We start from the raw sequence: 23122 nt of genomic DNA, 5'->3' as shown, positions 1-23122 counted from the left end.
GACAGTGCCAGCTGTTGGCAGGACTAGAAAATCCCGGCCTCTGTCTGTCTCCACAGATGCTGCCAGACCTGCCGAATCTTTCCAGCCTTTTTTTTTAATATTCTTTATTACATTGCTGTTTGATTTAGGTTTTTCAACATTCTAGGAGATATCAGTGGAGGTGATGTTGCAGAAAGCTGGCAGTGTGGCACAAGTGGGTTCTAGCTACTATTCCCGTGGCCGGCGGGACAGGAAAATTGTGGTCTACATTTCTGAGCCAGCACCACAGAGCGCTCTTTCCAGGTTTAGTGGCAGTTGGGGGGAATTGTGGGATAATGTGGGAGATAATGCTTGTGGATCAAACAGGCCCAATGGCGTCAATGTAATATATAATCCCCAAAAGGCTTTCTTTGGCTGCAGTGAGATTGACATCAGGTCGCGGAGATTCCTGACCACCACAGGAGGCTTTGCAACCCTCTAATGAGGGAGGTTGCTGTGCACATAATAGCTTGCTATATTTCCTCTATTAAAACAGTAACTACACTTCGAAGGACTTCATTGGCAGAAAAGTGGTTTGAGTTGTCCGAAAAGTGCTATGTAAATGCAAGTCTCTCTTTTATCTGGGGGATAGAGGAACACAGAGAAAGGGAAGTGCAATACTTACTGCACCAACATTTCTGTCCCAACTCCAGCTGCCAGCACTGGGATCCATTCCATCAGGTCAGCTGTATTTATTTCTGTACAGGACACAGCTGCAGGCTGCTCAGAACTGGCAGAGACCGGGAGAAGCCTCTTGGGGCCTCCAGCTAAGCTCACTCGAGCCGCACATTGAGCCCACTGAAATAAGAAGTTCAAGAAATGTAAACAAATGAAGGGGCAATCAATGGAGGTCTGTCCAATTGATACAAATTAAGATGGCACTCAACTGTGGAGTTCCACTGTGGCACAGCTGAGTTTGTGCAGATAGCTGATGTCCCATTAGCTTAAACAAACACAGAGGCTACTTGAGTGAGAGATGAAGCTATTGTAAGGTCCACGGGGCTGCATGCGCGAAGCTGATAAACTCAAGTTTGATTCTGGACAAAGATAAGGGAGGTGATTGGAAACTGAGGTGATGTCTTTTCTTTAAAATGATCTCTTTCGCAGGGACAATTTTACACATTGAAAAGGAAATTTTTCAAAAGTTTTTACCCCATTCTTAAAGTTACAGGGTGGAATTTTCTGGCCATTCACGCCCAGCCATCGCTGCAGAAAATTTAGCGCTCAGCCAAATTTCCATTCACTGCAGCGGGACTGGAGAATCCCACTGGCCTGAACAGCTGGAAAATTCTGGCCACAAGGTCAATCCACGGAGGGGACCTAGCAAGCCCAAATCCAGTTCCCTGCTTGCTCTAAAAACCAATTCAAATTGAGTCCAATTCACAAGCCCCACAAGAGAGACAAACAAGATCCAAGCTGACAGGATAAGGCGTTGCACCCCATCTTGGGCTCGATCCGATGCTTCATCTTAGCCAAAAGGCCGAGAAGCGATATGAAGAAGGGTTGGGACACAGAAATAAAAAATGCCCACAGGATGCACCGAGTGAAATCACCATCTAATACCTGTGAGAACTGTAAGATGAATCAGCAACCACACATCACCATCCCCACATTCAAACATACACACACAAACCACTCAGTAAACATGCACTGAGCTTTCTGCATGTTACTGTAGAAAGGTTTGACATTTCTGTGGATATTTTCAGTCATAGATTTAGCCCAGACCCACGCAAGTGAACAAAGAAGGCTAACAGGGAGGATCTAATAGCGATTTTTAAAAATTGTAAAAGGTTTGAACTGGGTAAATATGAAAAATTGCTTCCACCTGGCTGTTGAATGAGCAACAAAAGGGTATTGACTGTTGGATTATCCCTAATGAACAAAACTAGCCAGTTAAGAAAACTTTTATTGTGTGGAGGATATTTAGCAATGGTTCACCCCACGTTGTTTAAAAGGTACTTGGATCACATTGAAAAGAGCCTAAGAAAGAAATGTTAGAGAAGTGGGATTAGAGAGAATAGTTCCAGATGAAGAGTTAGCATCAGCCATGGTCTAATGGTCTGTATGTCCTCCTAAATTCATCAACTTTCTGATTAACAAAATATTAACTCATATAAGTATTTAGTTCCAGTCTCAAGAAATAGCAGCTCAAGAGAAAGCACGAGATTCAATTGTCTTTTATCCCTGCCAACTGATTTTCTTCCATACTTGTATAAAACCAGATGGAGGGAGACCCAAAATACTGTCACCGTCCTCAAAGCCACAAGTTTCCGCTGCTCCAGTGATGATCTGAAAGGAAGGATATTCCTTTTTGATTTGCTGAACTTACATCAGACACTGCATAGATGGCAACCAATGATTTTGGTGGAGGGCTTGGAGTAAGGGAGCATTGTGAGGAGGGGAGGGAATGTTGAATGGGCACCTGAAGGGGGTGAATTTACAGGGATCTGGGAATTGAGTGGGGGGGCGTGGGGGTGTTGTGGAGGTAGTGCTTGCTGAGTTGCTCCACAGGGAGCAGGCCCCAGTGGGCTGCATGGCCTCCTTCTGTTGTGTAAATGACTCTGTGGATCAGTGTTGAAGTGGTGATACCAAGTGGGAAAGTCTAAAGTTCAAATTGAGCTGAAAACCAAGTGACCATATTAAAAAAACTCACTTTTACACAGGGGTCTTGACTAGGCCCGGAATAGAAGCCAAGCTGTTGATATCCAATACAGGCTCTTCAGAGATTCACAAACATTGAAGTTGAATGTTTGGAATTGAGAAAATCTGTAGCGCTGGGAATGAAGCACGACAATAATCTCTCCCTCAGTGTCAACAAAACGAAGGAGATTGTCAGCTACTTCAGGAAGAGTAAAGGGGAACATGCTCCTGTCTACATCAATGGGGACGAAGTAGAAAGGGTCAAGAGCTTCAAGTTTTTAGGTGTCCAGATCACCAACAACCTGTCCTGGTCTCCTCATGACAACACTATAATTAAGAAAGGCCACCAATCCCTCTAATTCCTCAGAAGACTAAGCAAATTTGGCATGTCAGCTACGACTCTCACCAACTTTTGCAGATACACTACAGAAAGCATTCTTTCTGGTTGTGTCACAGCTTGGTATGGCTCCTACTCTGCTCAAGACCACAAGAAACTACAAAAGGTCATGAATGTAGCCCAATCCATCTCTCAAACCAGCCTCCTAGCCATTGACTCTGTCTACACTTCCTGCTGCCCTGGTAAAGCAGCCAGCATAATTAAGGACTCCACGCACCCTGGACATTCTCTCTTCCACCTTCTTCCATTGGGAAAAAGATACAAAATTCTGAGGTCACATACCAACCGACTCAAGAACAGCTTCTACCCTGCTGTCATCAGACTTTTGAATAGACCTACCTTGCATTAAGTTGATCTTTCTCTACACCCTATGACTGTAACACTACATTCTGCACTCTCTCGTTTCCTTCTCTGTGAACGGTATGCTTTGTCCGTATAATGTGCAAGAAACAATACTTTTCACTGCATGCTAATACATGTGACAATAATAAATCAATTCAGATCAGAATTTTCAAAGAGACTGGTTAGGATGAATTTTCCAGCAGACATTAGATCCGAAGTTTGGGACATAAATGTCCTGTCCCTGATGGTGTCCAAGTCTTGCCCATTTCCACGCTCTGTCCAGAGGCAACCAATTAACAGCGTCCAAATAGAGACAGCAGGCAGAAGACCCGATCAGGACGTCCGAGGGTGTGTTCAGCTGGTGGCCTTACAGGGAGAGTTGGGCATTGCCAATGGTGGTGGAGAGCCATGAGGATGCCATGAGATAGAAGATGTTCTTGAAGTATTGGAGGTATGTGTGGCCGAAGCCATCACTGTAGCTTTTTGAAGGGGGTTCCCCTCCACTAGGTGGGGTCTGCGGCTGTGACCCTAGCCCATTAATCACTGCAGCGTCAGATCAGGGGACTTGGTGGCCTTCTGACCTACCCACCGGGAGGGCACCTCAAGAGAGGTGGTGGGTGACACTCCAACAGTGGGAAAATATCCTTTCCATCTAAAAATGCTCTCCAATTAGGGCAGCATGGTGGCACAGTGGTTAGTGCTGCTGCCCCACAGTGCCAGGAACCCGGATTCAATTCCAGCCTTGGGTGTTTGTGTGCAGTCTTCACCTTCTCCCTGTGTCTGTGTGGGTTTCCCCCGGGTGCTCCAGTTTCCACACACAATCCAAAATATGTGCAGGTTAGGTTGATTGTCGATTCTCAATTGCCCTTGTTGCCAGGGGGATTAGCAGGGTAAATACGAGGGGGTACGGTGATAGGATCAGGGTGGGACTGTTGTCAGTGCAGGCTCGATGGCTGAATGCATGTTGGGATTCTATGAATTTATGCCTTAAGTGACATAACTGATGTTCTCCTTGCTGCATCGGGCTCCTGACTTTCTTCCCTCTCCTCCCAGAGAAGTTCCCTGATCCTTCCGGATCATTCTGCCAACCTTGTCACCATTGGCCACGCCATCATCCTCCCCTTGAGGCCTTTCCATTGTGTCCAGCTAGGTGGGACTGCTCCCACATGGTTCCAATCTTATCGATCCAATCCCTCCCAGAGTATAACTTGCTGTGGCTTCTTTTCCTGCTTCCGCATTGTTACCATTGGTGTCCACAACCCTTATTATTTCTCATCTACATGTTGTCGCTCAGCAACATTATGCAACAGCATAGCACTAGTCTTCATGTGCACATTAACAATAGCCAATTCTACACGGAACTTCTTCTCTTGAATCTTTCACTGTTAATATGACCATTATCCAACATCCACTACTGGATGAGTAGGAATTTCATCCAATTTAAAATCGGGAAGACTAAAACCATCAATTTTGATCTCTGTTCCAAACTCTGCTCTTTGGCTACAGACTCCATTCCTCTTCCTGGCATCAGTTTCAGATTAAGTCAGTCTGTTTGCCACTTCTGATGTCACATTTGATTCCAAGATATGTTTCGATTTCACATACGCGCCATTACCATTTCCATCTCCATGACATCGCCCCTGTGTCGGCTGATCTGATGTTAAAAACCTCACTCATGACTTTTGTTAGGTCTAACCTTGTCTATTCCAACAGATTCCTGGCTGGTTTCCCACGTACTACTCTCCATAAACTTGAGACCAGCCCAAAACTTTTTGTCCCATATCCTAACTGTGACATTAGTGTGCCTTTAAGAATTTTTTTAAAAAACTCATATTCCCTGCAGCTCTCACAGCCTCAGCTTATTTCATTGTTGCCTAGCTGTCTGTGGGTGTCTTTTTATTGCTCCTTCAGTGGCTTAAATGGTGTTTGTTTATTTTTACCCTGGGATCTTTTATGATCCTGCATTGTTAGGAGGAAAACTGGTTGGCAGTCTTGTTCTGGACAGTTTATTGTCCTTCTTGGTGAATTTAAGGTTTCATTTTCTGTTTGGCTGGCTGCAGTTTTTAGTTTTAGAAGAGACATCAAGCTGAAGTGTTTCTCTTTCTCCCTCTGGTTTTGAAAATTCTGCTGGTTAGCTAAAAGCAAGGCTTCTTGCCCTCCTGGAGTAGAGAATCTGCTGTTGGTGGCTAACTTGCTTAAAGAGTCTCTCTCTCTCTCTATTGTTGTTCAAATCTGTCCTGGATGTGTCCAGAAGGGCCAATAGAGTGAGAATTAGTCTTTGCTGTATTAAGCCTATGGAAAGGGTTTTGTCTAAGGGAGGTTTTGTTTGATTGGAACATTTTAGATATGCTTGTTAGGGGTTATACATTATCATGGTTGTTGTGTTTTTGTTTGTAATTGATAACAGCTATTGATAATTTTCTTTCTTTACATGTTAACTATACTCTTATATAAACTTTGTTTGATAAAATGCTCCCTAGTGGGTCATTTGCATAATACCTCAAGTGAAACATATCATGCTTACCCTAGCTAATACAAAGTGCAAAATTTATGATCCAGGTGGGCTTCATAAAACACTTTGCAGTTTCTGACCTGAATTATAACATAACTCATCCTAGGTTCCATGCCTCCATGAACCCTCTTTTCACCGACCTACATTGCCTCCCAGCCAAGATAATGGTCAGAATTCTCAAGCCGCGCGGGTTTAAAATCCGGAAATTTCTACCCGACTGTCAATGGGGTTTCCCCATTGACGGGATCCGCACCCTAAAATTCCAGTGGCAGGCAGGATGGGAGAATTCCAGCCAATGTCTTTCAAAATTCCCACCTTTGTGTTGAAATCTGTCCTTGGTCTCTCCCCTCCCTATCGCGAACCTCCTCCAGCCTTATAATCTATTGAGCTGGCTGCAGTCCCCTTATTCTGGCCTCCTGAGCATTGGCCATACTTTCAGCTGCCTGGATCCAAGTTCAATAGCATCACTAACGTCGCTGTCTCTCTATCTCACTGTTACCTCTTGGAGCAACGTATTGGCAAACTGACCTAATTGCCAGAAATCTACCGCTCCGCCCACCACGGAATCAGAGCGGGCAAGGAGCAGACAATGGAAATACACCTGAGCTGTAACTGTAACACTACATTCTGCACTCCTGCTTCCTTCTCTATGAATGGTATGCTTTGTCTGTATAGTGCCTGTGAAATAATACTTTTCACTGAATTCCAATACATGTGACAATAATAAATCTAATCAACTCAAATCATTCCTCACATTAAATCCTGACAGTGCCATGCCTTGGTATTAAAAACACGCCTCACAGATTAACTTCTGGAAAAATGTCCCAAATTCTCTTTGCTGATTCATCAAAGGTCTTCGTAATGTTGTTGTTTCTTTCCGAAGTTGGGCCTAAAACCTGGGCAAGATTTTGCTGAAGTGTTTCCCCCGGTCCGCCCATCACTACGCAGAGAAAGCTGGGCATTCTTCAGCCTTTTAACCATCTTTTTTCAACCTTATTTAAAAACACCTCTCTGCGGTGTTGGAAAATGAATATTTGAGGAGATGCTGATTGGAGAGCTAGTCTTGAACCACGTTTTCTTATCGATAAAATGACCAACAGCGCCCCCTTTAGGCGACCATGCCTGGTTTCCCCAGCTCCAGGATCATTCTCTGCAACGGGGAGAAAAAGTGAGAAACTTGGTTTTGGGACTCTGAGAATGCCACTCTGATTAGAATCATAAACTAGCCTAGGATTCCCTCATTCTACAGCTTCCTTTACCACCCCCCCTCCCCAGGAGGACACCGTATGGCACCATTTGGCAGCCGGCTAAAGCCACTCGGAGGAAACCCTCGCAGACACGGGGGGAACACGGGGATTGCACACTGAAAACCATCAGTAGCATCAATGCTGTCTAATAATCTCTCTGCAACAGTAATTGACACTATCTCTGGAGATTTTATCTTTTGTTGCCCACAAAGCTAAAATTTCCATGTGTTTTCCCTGACGGGAACTGCCAGAGAAATGAAGTGGGGGGGGTGCGGGGGGCAGAGTGGTTAGAACTGTCGCCTCACTACACCAGGGATCCGGGTTAATTTCAGTATTTCAACATATTTAGGGACAGTTCATCGATGTGGCATTGAAGCGCTTTAAATAAATACATTTCTGCTCAGATACAGGCTGTGAAAACCAAATGACTATTGCCATGTGCTGTTTGACAGTGTTGTAATTGCTGTATAATTCCTTAACTACCAGGTAATATCCCAAACCCAAAGGACGGAATACCTGCTCTCTTTTGGCATAGTGGTTAGCACTGCTGCCTCACAGCACCAGGGTCCTTGGTTCAATTCCCAGCTTGGGTCACTGTCTGCGTAGAGTCTGCACCTTCTCCCCATGTCTGCGTGGCTTTCGGCTGGGTGCTCCAGTTTCCTCCCACAGTCCAAAAGGTGTACTGGCTAGGTGTGTTGGCCATACTAAATTCTTCCTCAGTGTACCCGAATGGGTGCCGGAGTGTGGCGTCTCGGGGATTTTCACAGTAACTTCATTGCAGTGTTAATGTAAGCCTACTTGTGACTAATAAATAACAGTGCAATGAAGTTACTGTGAAATTCCCTTTGTCGCCACAATCTGGCACCTGTTCAGGTCAACGCACCAACCAGCGCGTCTTTCAGAATGTGGGAGGAAACTGGAGCACTCGGAGGAAACCCACGCAGACACAGAGGAAATAAGCAAACTCCACACAGACAGTAACCCAGGCTGGGAATCGAACCCAAGTTCCTGGTGCTGCTAACCACTCTGCTATTGTGCTGCTCCACATTGTAGCTCCATATTCCAAATTTCAGTTATAGTTGATCTTCGTCCAAGCCACTTATTCTGAGAGCACCAGGCCAGATGCAAATCCCCATTGACTACAATGTGATAACTTCACTCTTCTCCATTTTTTTACCCTCTAGTTGAGAGCCTCATGCATTAGCTGCTCCCTCCTGTCAAGTCTACATCCGTGCTGTCATCAGCCCCTCAGAAGCTGTAGTGACCGTCCTTTCCACACTCGCAGGAGTTCCACGGAGCCTGTTTTCTTGTCTGCATTGGACGTACTACTGGCCATTTTGTCACTGCTCGTGTTGCCCCACCCAGTCAAACAGCCTTTTTCCTCCCATTCACAAATATTTTCGTAACTAATAAACAAAAATGCTCAAAGCCAATATTATGTTAACGTTACTTTAAGCGTGTGTCTGACTTTGTTCCTGGTTTACTCCTGTCAGTGTCTCGGAGATTGAGATTTCATTCCTGGAGGCTCCAGGGCAATTGCGTAGAATTGGCAATTTCGGTCTTTCTAATGTTGCCATCTTGTGAAAGTAGCAATGACTGTGCTTCACCTTTCGTCTGAGTTACTTACATAGGCCAAAAACGTCAGAAGGAAGTTTACTTTTCCTGTACGCTCTCTGAAAAGCCAAATGTAGGTTCTGTGAGCCTTAATTAAATACCTGCTTCTTTAGAATGAAGCAATTATTCACTGTTGAGTCTTATTAAATCAAGCTTTGACCAGTTAACAAGCAGAGAGACTTTCGGTTGAGTTATATATGCCAGTTTGTTCATTGGGGTAGGGAATTAAATTTCACTTACGCATATTCTATCCAGGCTTGCCTTTGAGATTAATTGATTTTCTGCATTCAAGTAAGAAGCGAAATGTCTGTACTTAAATTCTACCTGCCCTCGTTTAAACTTTTAAGTGGAAATCCCGGACTGTACAACCCGACATCACAGAAGTTAGGAGTAAAACAATTGTTAGTGTTTGTTAGCTGTTCCTAAAGTTGCACCTGTCTTACTTTAGACAACAATTATTGCTTAAAGCAGAAATGAAAGGAGGCTCTATGTGGATGAGAGAGATTCACTAACTTAAACACCAAAGCACAATATAGCACAGATACTGCAGGAAAGAGGTAGAGAATCTGGTGAATTGGTGCAACAACAATAATCTCTCACTCAGTGTCAGTAAAACAAAGGAGATTGTCATTGCCTTCAGAAAGAATAGTGGAGGATGTGCCCCTGTGTACATCGATGGGGACGAAGTAGAAATGGTTGAGAGCTTCAGGTTTTGAGGTGTTCAGATCACCAACAACCTGTCCTGGTCCCTCCACAATAATGCTATAGTTAAGAAAGTTCACCAAAACCTCTACTTTCGCAGAAGACTGAGGAAATTTGGCATGTCAGCTACGACTCTCAACAACTTTTACAAATGCACCGTAGAAAGCATCCTTTCTGAATGTATCACAGCTTGGTATAGTTCCTGCTCTGACCAAGACCGCAAGGAACTACAAAGGATTGTGATTGTAGCCCAGTCCGGCACACAGACCAGCCTCCCATCCACTGACTCTGTCCACACTTCCCACTGCTTCGGCAAAGTAGCCAGCAAACTTCACGCACCCTGGACATTCTCTCTTCCACCTTCTTCCTTCAGGAGGTCACACACCAACCGACTCAAGAACAGCTTCTTCGCTGCTGCTCTCAGACTTTTGAATGGACCTACCTTGCATTAAATCGATCTTTCCCTCCATCCTAGCTATGACTGTAACATTACATTCTGCAATCTCTCATTTCCTTCTCTATGAATGGTATATTTTTTCTGCATAGCACGCAAGAAACCATACTTTTAATTGTATACTATTACATGTGACATAATAAATCAAATTAAAGGGTAAATGGGGAATAGGGCCTGGGTGGGCTTGTGGTCAGTGCAGACTCAATGGGCTGAGTGGCCTTCTTCTGCACTGTAGGGATTCCACAAGATAAAAGGCACAGATCCAAAACACACTGGGGCAAATTTTACTGTCCTGCTCACCATGGGAATCAGATTGGGCAGAGGACCATGGAAAGATCCATTGACCTCGGCCGAGATTTTCCGGTCTTGGGGCGAACAAGGCCGGAAAATCCCGCCCAGAGTTTCTCACTTCCCCAGATGCTGCCTTAGCTGCTGGACGTTTCTGGCATTTATCGCTTCTATAATAAGTAGTTGAATATTTTTAAAAGCCTCTGTGAAGCATCTATTTAAATTTGGCTGGTCTACAGGGTACGAGAGGCCTTATCCAGTACCAGCAAGGACCAGTTGTGTGCTTCCCAGGATAATGTATTTCGTGCTGCCTCTCCCATGTGCTTACGCTGACCTCTAGTGGCAAGTATCAACCATGAAACAACAATCCACCAAAAGTAAAGCTTAAAGTTTGTTTATTAGTCACATGTACGGCCTACATTAACACTGCAATGAAGTTACTGTGAAATTCCCCTAGTCACCACCTGTTCGGGTCAATGCAGCTAACCAGCACGTCTTTCAGAATGTGGGAGGAAACCAGAGCATCTGGAGGAAACCCACACCGACACGGGGAGAATGTGCAAACTCCATACAGACAGTGATCCAAGCCGGGAATCGAACCCGGGTCCCTGGCGCTGTGAAGCAGCAGTGCTAAACACTGCCGTCCCACCAGCATTTCTTCATGGCAGATAGATTTTTCTCCAGTAAGAAATGATAAAAAAAACCGCAGTGATTTATTGAATCTGAAAATAAATTTAGAAAGATTTCCATTCACGTGCCACTTTATCCTTCTTATGGCCTTGATTTTGGGTTCCATTGGTGCCAACTACAATGGAAACCATAAACAGTGTCACTGTCCCACTGAGTGCCGGCATGGGAATGAGAGCATGTGCTGGGAATGTAAGGAGTGATCTCACTGTGATACCATCCTCCATTGCAGATGAACTGAAGTCCATTTCACTCGGGGAAATACCGTACTTAAGGCTTTCCTCCCTTCGTAATGTGACGGCAACTGATTCCAATATCCAGTACACTGTGTTAAAGTTTTAAATTTTTTAAAGGTTATTTCTTAGTGCCACAAGTAGGCTTACATTAACACTGAAATGAAGTTACTGTGAAAATCCCTATTTGCCACACTCTGACGCCTATTCAGGTACACTAAGGGAGAATTTAGCATGGCCAATGCACCTGACCAGCACGTTTTTCAGACAATGGGAGGAAACCGGAGCATCCGGGGGAAACTCACGCAGACACAGGGATAATGTGCGAACTCCACACAGACAGTGGCCCAGGACGGGAATTGAACCTGGGTCCCTGGCGCTGTGAGGCAGCAGTACTAACCACTGTGCCACTGTGCTGCCTTCATCTTGCCACTCAGCAGCATGTGGGATTTTCCCCACACCGTCTGCACTAGTTATTTATAGAGACAAGCATCCAACTGACTTTTGACTTCCTTCCGCTGTGGAAGTGCTGCGGCTTCATAATTTGGAGGATTTTGCACTGAGATGGTTCCTACATTCGGGGAAGACCAACTTTTTGGTGACTTGATGCTGAGTGGGCGCTGCGTTTGCAGTGCCTCTACAACCACTGGGAAATGGAGCAGAGGCTGCAGAGTGGGGTGGCTGTGTGACACGAGAGGAGGAGGAGGAGGCCTCAGCACACAGAACTTTATACCCACCTCAGGTTTCTCAAGGGACCTTTAGCCACTTCCACCAGATCCAAGAGCAAATTCTGAGGTACCTGGTATTTACCAAGAGGGTGATTACAGAACTGTACCTTCTCCACTAGTGCAACTTGCAACTTTGTACCAGAGCAAGGAGATGGCTGACAGCGACTACAGATGTTGCAGCGACATTATGTTGTTATGTGTCTATATCTCTCCAGCTGGGAAAGGATGACACATGCAGCATATCCCAGTATGCCCGGAGGGCTGAAAACATCCCTCGTCAGGAAAAGCAGAATGAGAGGACACATAGCTTAGTCAGAGTAGCAGGATTCCCAGTGGTGTGGACTCAATGGGCCAAATAGCCTCCTTCTGCACTGTAGGGATTCTATGGCAAGGGAGTCTATGGATAGCAGGATTCACAGTGGTGCTGACTCAATGGGCCGAATAGCCTCCTTCTGCACAGTCAGCTTTATATGGATATCAGGATTCACAGTGGTGCAGGGTTCCATCCACTGAGTGCCATGGCTGGGCAAGCTCCCTACCACTTTGGGAAAAGGGACATGAGGAACTACCGTTTGGGGCGAGGGTGGTGCAGCAATAACATCACCTGACTAATTAACAATCCAGGGGCCCAAACTATTACTGGGGACATAGCTTCAAATCCCAACACAATAGCCAGTGGAATTAAAATTCAAGGAATAAAATTTAGACTTGAAAGTTAATCTTAGTAATGGAACTATCATCCATTATTGTAAAACCCATCTGGCTCTCCGATATCCTTTTAAGAAGGAAAGTTTCCAGCTTTATCTGTTCTGACCTTCATGTGGTTCCAGGGCTGACGCTCAACAGAAATGGGCGAGCAAGCCATTTGGTTCAAGGGCAATAAGCTACGGACAGCAAAGTCTAGTTTCGTCAGCTGCACCCACACACCACGAAGTAATACAGAAAAAAATCTATTAATGTTCAGTTTGTGTGCAACCTTGTGCAGTATAAATATTCCGATGAATGGTTACTATTTTGACAGCAGCCATTGTACTTTTATCCTGAAGCAGCCTCCCACTCCTGCTGTCTCATGCCTCTATAAATAACAAGAGGATGCCTCCTCCATATATGTGGCTAATGAGACGCCCCTCTGCCTTTTAACAATGTGAGGACACCTTGCTACAGTGAGATCCCTGGAGCCACCAGGAACGTTGTGTATCAGACCATTGATATGCTCAGGCAATGCTTCTGAAGTCTGAAGCACTCAGAGGGGATAATTCAATCCATACTAGAGCAGGTATCCAAATTAGTGATGGTCAGCTGCATCCAGCACCACTAAGAATCCGTAAGCATAACAGAAGAAGAAGGAAAAGGATCAGCAAGAAGAATTGTTGTTATTATTTTGTGGGAACATGTACGTCACTGGCTGGCCAGCATTTATTGCCCATCCCTAATTGCCTGAGAAGGGCTGAGAGTCAACCACATTGCTGTGGCTCTGGAGTCATATGTTTGCCAGACTGGGTAAGGATAGCAGATTTCCTTCCTTAAAAAACATTAGTGAACCAGATGGGTTTTTCTGGCCATAGACAATGGTTTCATGGTCACCCGTAGATTCTTAATTCCAAATTTTTTTTTAATCAAACTCAGATTTCACTATCTGGTGTGGCAGGATTCAAACTCAGACCCCCAGAACATTAGCTGAGTTTCTGGATTAATAGTCTGGCGATAATACCACTAGACCATCACCTCCTTAGTCTTGAAGCCCTTCATTCCAGCTGGCATCTCTGAGAGCACTTGCACAAACTTTGATCTCCGTAAAGGCCAGGCTTATTGAGAAAGTGAGGAGGCATGGGATCCAAGGGGACATTGCTTTGTGGATCCAGTAAGATAGAGGGTTATCGATAAGCCTAGTAGGTAGGGATATGTTCGACACAACTTGTGGGCCGAAGAGCCTGTTTGTGCTGTAGTTTTTCTACATTCTATGATCAATGTTCTGTAAGACAATGCAATGTGTTGACAATTCCATTGTGCATTTTGTCCCCTTAAGGTTATCATACACATGCACTAGCAGATGAAGTCTATGAACAAAACGTAAGAATCCATATTTTAACATCACTAATTCTGAATGTTTCCTAATGGTTTTACTGTTTCTTCCCAAAAACTTCACCAACAACATTCCTTTATCACCATGCGTCCACAATTCCCTAATACATCCATCTAAAAGACCCCTTTCAGCTATCATACTATCCTAGCAGTGCAGAAGGAGGCCATTCGGCCCATCAAGGCCGCAAAGACCATAATCCCACCCAGGCCTATTCCTATATTTACCCTGCTAATCCATGCTGAATCAATTTAGCATGGCCAATCAACTTAACCCGCACATCTTTGGACTGTGGGAGGAAACCGGAGCACCCGGGGGAAGCTCACGCAGACAATGTGAAAATTCCACACAGACAGTGGCCCAAGGCCGGAATGGAACGCAGGTCCCTGGCGTTATGAGGCAGCAGTGCTAACCACTGTGCCATCGTGCCACCCACAAAAATCATCCACGAAACTTTTCATTGACATCTTCATCAGGCCTCTTTGCTTGTCTGATTGCTCCTGTGCAGTCCTACCCCAATGGCTGTGGCATTACTGGTGGAAGGTTACTGGAAGAGATAGTCTAACAGGCTTTTGGTTCTGACTTCATGACTACTTCGCTCTGGCGTGAACAGCAGGAGCCCAGGATGGCAACAAAAAGGACCCCGGTGGAGTGTCAGTGGTGGGAGTATGGATACTCTGTCCTGGAGCGAAAACAGCAGACTTCTGATCCTTGGAGTCACTGGTGCTCCCCCAAGATGCTGCCTCAGCAATCTTAGTTGAAGATTAACCGGTAGACTCTGATGGAGATAATGAGAATTGGTATCCAGAGCCATGATGGGAACCATGATGTGGAGATGCTGAGTTGGATTGGGGTGAGCACAGTAAGAAGTCTCACAACACCAGGTTAAAATCCAACAGGTTTATTTGAAATCATGAGTTTTTGGAGCACTGCTCCTTCATCAGGTGTGTGGAGATTTGGGTTCACAAACACAGCATATACAGACAAAGGCACCATCGCAAGATAATGGTTGGAATGCGAGTCTTAGTGGATAATCAAGTCTCTCCTGGCACAGACAGTGCAAGTGGAGAGAAGGGCAATCACGAGTTAAAGAGGTGTGAATTGTCTCAGACCAGGACAATTAGTAGGATTTTGCAAGCCCAGGCCAAATGGTGGGGGTTACATGCAGTGTGACATGAACCCAAGATCCTGGTTGAGGCCATTCTCATTCGTGTGGAACTTGGCTATCAGTTTCTGCTCAGCGATTCTGCGCTGCCATGTGTCTTGAAGGCCTTCTTGGAGAACGCTTACCCGGAGATCGGAGGCTGAATGCCCGTGATGTATTCCCCGACGTGAAGGGAACACTCCTGCCTGATGATTGCTGCGCAGCGTCTGTTCATCCATTGTCATAGCGTCTGCAAAACTGGTTGGGACAGGCTGAGGGAAACAGTCTGAGTTTCCACAGATATCAAACAGGAGTAAACCAGATTTAAGAAAGAAAGATCTAAGGTTATAGACTGAATGTTTCAAACTTTCCCAGCTAAATGAGATCAGAATATGATGTGTATGTCTTTCATAGTCATCCAAAAACTTACAAAACATGCAGCCCTTATGCAATCACTTTAATAAATCACTGAAGCAGTCACTAACTTCCACTTCTGTCACAGGACACAAAATATAAAAGGTGCCTGAAGAAGGAATCTCCCCGTTCTTCGATAACATTCATCAATCACACTATATTTCTTTCTGAAAGTATAATTGATTGAGGTAATATTCTAGTCCAGAAGGATGGATGACCCTTCAGTGTTCATTTAGATATTTGGCCTTGGGGTCCACAGATCATTTCTAGTTGTGTTTTACCACCTGGAATTGAAAAATCTGGATTAAAAACAGTGCTAAGACATTTTGAGAACTTTCCAATGGTCCCTGCATTAGTTACAACAAATCCATGTCAATGGCTTACATAAATCAACTGTCCAGTTTCTGGTTTAGCTTGAAGAACCACTTTAGGCAGGGATCAGTAACTCCACTGTGACTGTCGTGCTCTTTGAACTGCACCTTTCGCATAAGGTAAGTGCTCATTGTACAAAATAGAGTGGAGAAGGTATGCCTGTGTGGGCATTTACTCTAGTCATTTGTCACATTCCTATCTCAGCGACTGTCCTCAATCTTAGCCTTTTAAATTGTCGCTGGTTGCCTTTACTAACCTCTATCCTATGCTGTGGTGGATACTCGATAACTTGGAATCCCAGCAAATCAGATCCCATATCTTTACTTTCCTGGAGCCCCTGGTTTGTGGACCCACATTTTCAAACATCTGCAATACAGTCTGCTAACTGTGAGCTGAGACACTTTCATTTCCAAATACAGTCACTATACTTGTCCAGTGTAAAAGGCACTTTAACTTCTGCTGGTCAGTCCAACTCCTTTGTCTGGGTTACTGCCACAAAGAGGAACCTGCTATTCCAGTGCTGTCTATATTGTAAAATACAGGACTATTTTAAGGGACAATTGATACACTACTCTGTAATGTTAGATGTTAAAAGTTAATTTAAAAATATATATTCAATTTAGATCATAGAATCTCTACAGTGCAGAAATAGGCCATTTGTCCCATTGAGTCTGCACCAGGTCTCTGATAGAGCACCCAACCCAGGCCCTATTCCCAGAATCCCACGTATTTACCCTCCTAGCCCTCCTTAATCTACACATCTTGAGCCACCAAGGGGCAATTTCGCATGGCCAATCCATCTTTGAAGTGTGGGAGGAAACCAGACATCCAGAGGAAACCCATGCAGACATGGCGAGAGTGTGCAAACTCTACACAGGCAGTCACCCAAGGCTGGGATCGAACCCGAGTCCCTGGGGCTGTGAGGCAGCATTGTTAACCACTATGCCACAGTGATGCCTAGTGTACCGTTATTTTAGCACGGAACAATAATCTGCCAGGAAAGAGGTATAAATCATCAGATTCAACTGAAGGAAAGAAAGGCAGTGATTGATGAGCTGAACATTGGCATCACAACAGGTTAATGGTGAAATGGTTTTCTGGGACATTGCATTGCTGTTATATATTGTACTTTAGATAATGTTATATTATTCCAACACTTTAGTCCAGACCACTGTCTTCTCTTGATTCAGTTCCAAGGATAGAAAAGCAAGATCCAGTTTAACATTGATAAGTTTTCTGTGCAATAAACGTTTAATAGCTTAATAGTCGCCTCTAAAAAAAACTGGTCAACTTTAATTTCATAACATTGTATATGCATTACTACAACCCAAGACTGAAACATAAATGAGGTTGGATGAGGAAATATGTTTAATAAAATTAAAAGGCACAGTCCGTTACCTATCCCCAATGACTGAAACTTGGGGAGGTAATGGCGTAATGGTATTATCGCTAGACTATTGATCTGGAAATGCAGCTAATGTTCTGAGGACCCAGGTTCGAATCCCACCATGGCAGATATAAATAAAAAACATCTGGAATTAAAAGTCTAATGATGATCATGAATCATTTGTTGATTGTTGGAAAAACTCCCTGGTTCATTCATGTCCTTTTGGGGAGAAAATCTGCCATCCTTATCTGGTCTGGCCTACATGTGACTCCAGACCCACAGCAACGTGGTTGACTCTCAACTACTCTCGGGCAACTAGGGATGGGCAATAAATGCTGGGCCAGACAGCAATGCCCATGTCCCACGAATGAATAAAAAAAAGGACTTTATTTTGTTTCCCTCATCATCTGACCTCACCTAACTGGTGGAGGAACTCAGATTCCTCCTGCTGGTCTGCCTTACAGGATCTCCTCTTGACTTTGCTTGCAGCAGAGTCACAGTGGACAGTGGTGAGCATTGCTGCCTCACAGTGCCAGGGACTTGGGTTCGATTCCCGGCTTGGGTCACTGTTTATGCAGAGTCTGCACATTTTCCCTGTGTCTGCACGGTGGTGCTCTGGTTTCCTCCCACTGTCTGAAAGATGTGCTAGTTAGGTGATTGGCCATGCTAAATTCTCCCTCAGTGAAACCAAACAGGTGCTGGAGTGTGGTAACTAGGGGATTTTCACAGTAACTTCATTGTAGTGTGAATGTAAGCCTACTTGTGACACCAATAAATAAACTTTAGAATCATTCAGTATAACTTCTGACAGATAGAATTCTTTGCGGTAAGTGTTGTTTCTTTTCTGTAGTTAGCTTGTATAGCTGACAAACAATTCAGGTCAAATAACCTCTAAATTTTAAGGCAAACAATTACAGCCGTGAAATGTACCTCTGATATCTTTTAATATTCAGGAACATTTGTTCACTTTGATGGAGTGTTAGCTCAGATTGTGTGCTAAATCTCTAGGCTCGTTCTTCAACACATAACCTTCTGACTCTATGGCAAGAGCGCTACTACTCAGCTAGAGTTTAAATGCTATACCTTCCACAAGTATTCAATTAAAGTAAAATAAATTAGTAAAACTTGAGCATGGTGATAACTCATTGTGAGATGAGATCATCCTGCATATTACAAACCAGTATAAAATAAAGAACATTAATTGTTTAATGAAGCAGAAACACTCCACGTTTGGCAAACACATGAATATTTTAGGATCTATTGTTGGCCGATACTCTACAACATCTTATTAGGGGTCAGTTTCTATCCTGTACTATCAATCTCAGTTAATGAGAGGAGTTATGTGTTAGGTCTGTGCCATACATCACTGAAGGGCATTATGTGGTCCCTTGCCGATGATTTCTCACTCAGTGAATCATTGACCTGAGATGTATTTGGCATACAGATAAGAAAGAGTGTTCTCCTACATCTGGAGGGAAAAATACAGGAGGAAATTGGCAGCCATGCTATTTACATATCCTGGAGTATCTTCTTTATACTGACAATTGTAGATTCGTTAAAAAGCAATTCAAAGGGTCCCCCCGACTCTAAGGTTCTCTATATGTCAACGACTTACTCACTCCAGTGATAATGTAATAACATTTAATTGCCTCCGCAGTGATTGCCAAGTTGCTTTAATGTCTCAAATAACAGCTCAATGTATCTGTCCATGTTCATTGAAGCATCAGTCCCTTGGTAGGTACAACTGCCAGTAGTTGGTTTGCAGTGTTAGCCGGATATGAGGTACAAATGGTTGTGGGTATGTTTTTCAGTGCATTGTACAGTTTTATTTGGAGAAGGTGTATTTAGTCACCACTTTGTCCCCTCTGACAATGGCATGCATGGCCAGTTCCCCAGCCAGCAGCAGGCCCTTGGCGGTCTGGGTCTCCTGGGAGCTGATGATGTTGCGCTTGTTGTAATGGGCCAGGAGGGAAGCCTTGCCCAAAATTCGCTCGAAGATGTCATTAATGAGCAAGTTTATGATCTTGGAGGAGATGCAGGTGTCGGGGTGAACTTGCTTCATCCCATTGTAGATGTAGATGGGGTAACTCCTTCCTAGACTCCATCCTCTTCTTGTCATTGGTAGCTTCTTCTGGGCTTTCTTGGCACCATCTTTAGAAGCTTGGGCTTCCTTTTCTTCAGGCATGGTACATGCAGGCTGCAGACAGACAACTTTGCAGTTTATCATTTCAATATTGCAAATCAGTCAGGCAGACATTCGGCACTTTGGAGATATGAATTTGTCTTGGGTGGTACTGCATGATTAACAATAGTAAAATCAACAGTATGTTCTGCACTTTGTTCAGTCCTGTCACTATTCAGTACCCCTTTGATGTCACACTACAAGCCTGACTGATTCCAATGGATAGTCTTCATTGTTTCTTCAATACCTGTAATCTCCCTTAATCGAGTACCAGCCCTGCCAAAGTGGATGCTTTATGTGAGTCATACTTGATAGAAAGAGTCTGCAGTAAATGAAGGCAATGTGGTGAATTGAGAAGCGTGTGAGGCTGGTTGATCAGTTGTCAGGACGAGGCGTGTGAAGATACATTCACTGAGTTTGACCACTTGTGTGAGGTCATTGAACTTTCTGCAGCGCTGCATCCAGATCCTCAGAGCTAGACCGCCTGTCTGTTGGGTGTGTGTGTGCGCATGTATGTATGCAATTGTGCATGTGTGCGCAATCGTGTATGTGCGTGCAGTTGTGTGTGTGATAGTCCTTGCTGCACGGCGGCCACCCTTGGGATTGATATGGTGGTTCAATTACTGAAGAAACCATGGCTTGGCACAGAGTGAAAGCATGGTGTCTGTTGCCAGGTTAGCGAGCATTCGCCAGCATGATATGCAGAGACGGTCGCATTCAGCGATAAGTAATCTCTGCATTTAGATACAGAGCATGCCTAGCGCATGTGTGCAGAGGGTGGCATCCTACGCCATGCTTGTTACCCTGGCAAAGCCATGGCCTCACTCCCGACATGCTATGGGCGGCATAGAGGCACAATGGTTAGCACTGCTGCCTCACAATGCCAGGGACTCAGGTACAATTCTGGCCTCCGGTCACTGTATGTGTGGAGTTTGCACATTCTCCCTGTTCCTGTGCAGTTTCTTCCGGGTGCTCCGGTTTCCTTCCACAGTCCAAAGATGTGCAAGTTAGGTTGATTGGCCATGTTCAATTGACCCTAGTGTCGAGGGGATTAGCAGGGTAAATATGTGAGGTGACGGGAGTAGGGCCTGGGTGGGATTGTAGTCAGTGTAGACTGGATGGGCCGAACGGCCGCCTTCTGCACTGTAAGGATTCTGTGATTCTGCACTTGCTCCACCTGCTCCTGTCTGACAAGAGAGAACTCAAACTCCTGATATAGAGAGAATCTGACACTTCTCAGCTGCAGCAAACGCAGTGAACTGGCTTGGCATGTTTCTCTATGGTAATACCGTGACTAAATTTCACTAAGTACTTCACGTTTTTTTGCATCTTGTAACTATATAAATTCAAATTCTTTCTTTACTTCCTTCACCAATATTTCAAATAAGCAGCACTTATTAGGTATAAAGAGTTCCTGTTGACATCTTATAGCTATGGGGGGGCAGCATGGTGGCGTAGTGGTTAGTGCTGCTGCCTCACAGCGCCAGGGACCTGGGTTTGATTCCCAGGTTGGGCCACTGTGCAGAGTTTGCATGTTCTTCTTGTGTCTGCGTGGGTTTCCTCCCGGTGCTCAGGTTTCCTCCCACAGTCCGAAAGACGTGCTGGTTAGGCGGATTGGACAAGGTAAATGTTTCCCTCAGTGTAACTGAACAGGCGTTGGAGTGTGGACTAGGGGATTTTCACAGTTACTTCATTTCAGTGAAAATGCAAGCCTATTAGTGACTAACAAATTAACTTTTAGCTTTGAATGCAGTACTTACATACAAACCGACAGCCAACCGCCAACTTGAATCATGAATCCGCCCTTCAAGGATTTGCCTCCTTTACGTGACCGCAATCTGCCCTCTACCAGACACAGACCGATGCATATTATGGAAGAGTGCTGGTGTCAAAATCACTGAGAACATATTAGGAAATAAAGAAGTAATGTAAAATTTAAATGCAAAGTTTTACTTGTTACTGATGACAACGTTTTGCAATAGTCATCTTTCGCCTAAGGTCTGCAGGTTCACAGCGGTATATATTGACGAAGGAGGTTTAACCGCCCCAATCACTGATGACATATTATAAAATAAACAAGCAATGTAAAATTTAGATGCCAAGATCCACTTGCTACAGGTGACAATGTTCGGCAGTTTCCCAAGATCTGCAGATATGGTCTGATTCATGCTGGTTATCCTAGCATGTCTTCTTTCACCTTGTACCACCTCAAGCATGAAATAGTCTGTCTGAGGCACTTTCAACATAAACTTATAATGCATAAAAAAAAGTGCATCCTATAGTATTGAAAATGCCTTGATTGTAAACAGTGCAGTGATAAGAAGTGCTGCAAACATTGCAAACAAAAGCTTTAAAAGACAGTTTAAAAAAAACCTTTAAAGTTACTTTTTGCAGAAATCCATCTCAAAAGAGAACATAAAGTATCTTTATTAGTTGCAAGTTGGCTTCCATGAACACTTCAATGAAGTTACCATGAAATTCCCCTAGTCGCCACACTCCGGCGCCTGTTCAAATCAATTCACCTAAACAGACTGTGGGAGGAAACTGGAGCACCCGGAGGAAACCCATTTTGACCCGGGGAGAACACGCAGACTCCACTCAGACAGTGAACAAAGGCGGGAATCAAACCCGAGTCCCTGGCACTGTGAGGCAGCAATGCTAACCACTATGCCATTGTGCCATGTGATAAAACCTGGCAAGTCTTGCAGAATTGCCATTTGTTCTGATAAACGTTTTTGCCTCAAATTTATCCAAAAATCAACAATATTTTATCTGTTCTGTAGCTTGTTTTATATTTGTCTTATTACACTGTGTTATTTGTTTAAAAAGTCTCTCAGGAACAATCAGGAGGGAATTTCCACAGAGATTCTGAATAAAGTAATGTCTATTTATTTATTCAATTTCCCTAAGGTTTCTGTGGATTTTCCTCCATTCCCTCCCACCACCCTCCCCTTTGTAAGTAACTAGGAAACTTCCTGCCTTGTTCTCCTTATTACTATGTCAAGATGTTGACATGTTATCAAAGAAACACAAAGGGATTTAAATTCATTTGTTGACTCTTTTCAGTGTCTGCCTTGATAAGTTTTCATTAAGTTTCTGTGTGCACTACTTTAACAATCAAGTCATTTATTTGTAAACATGCTAATTAGAATCGTAGAATCGCTATAACACAGAAGGAAGTCATTCATCCCATTGAGCCTGCACTAACAACTATCCCCATAACACCACATATTCACCCTACCAGTTCCCCTGACACTAAGGGGGCAATTTAGTTTGGCCAAACAACCTAACCCACACATTTTTGGAGTATGAAAAGAAACCCACGCAGACAGGGAGAGAATGTATAAACTCCACACAGAAAGTGACCCAAGGCCAGAATTGAACCTGGGCCCCTGGTGCTTGAGACAGCAGTGCTAACCACTGTGCCACCATGCCGCCCTTAATTACTTCAATAAAACAGCGTCTACAGTAATTATATATGAACACATTGACCTGTTCACTAAAAATAATGCACAACCTTAACCTTTCTACCCTAAATGGTTTATTTGAAAGGTCAGTATGTCTTAAGAAAGACCTAGGACAGCTTCTCTCGTAACAATACTGCAATTCAGCTATGTATTATTAATCTCTTCAAATAAAATAGAATAATCAACCTCCAACTAAACTACTGAACCTCGCATT

At 44.1% G+C, this 23122-nt stretch overlaps 1 protein-coding gene across 3 annotated transcripts in view; it reads right to left on the bottom strand.

Moving 5' to 3' along the window:
- Window positions 1–23122, bottom strand: part of LOC145353153 (uncharacterized protein C3orf38 homolog) — a 46793-nt gene that overhangs the window by 11660 nt on the left and 12011 nt on the right. Inside the window, exons 4-5 of one of the 3 annotated variants that reach the window (XR_013888647.1) lie at window positions 21202–21338; window positions 14904–15784 (exon numbers count right to left, since the gene is read on the bottom strand). The exons of 1 other annotated variant lie outside the window; for it this stretch is intronic. Coding sequence is in view for 1 of the 2 variants with exons in the window: in XM_080203595.1 (XP_080059721.1) it covers window positions 15778–15784 (7 nt within the window). In the remaining variant the exon portion in view is untranslated. Of the gene's footprint in view, window positions 1–14903; window positions 15785–21201; window positions 21339–23122 lie in introns of those variants that run through there. One more of the 3 variants, XM_080203595.1, reaches the window with a different exon arrangement.

Source organism: Carcharhinus amblyrhynchos, chromosome 15 (genome assembly GCF_965287045.1).
Source record: "Carcharhinus amblyrhynchos chromosome 15, sCarAmb.v2.hapA, whole genome shotgun sequence".
Classification (NCBI taxonomy): domain Eukaryota; kingdom Metazoa; phylum Chordata; class Chondrichthyes; order Carcharhiniformes; family Carcharhinidae; genus Carcharhinus; species Carcharhinus amblyrhynchos.
Note: the sequence above shows the minus strand (reverse complement) of the source record. Positions and strands in the feature narration are given on the sequence as shown.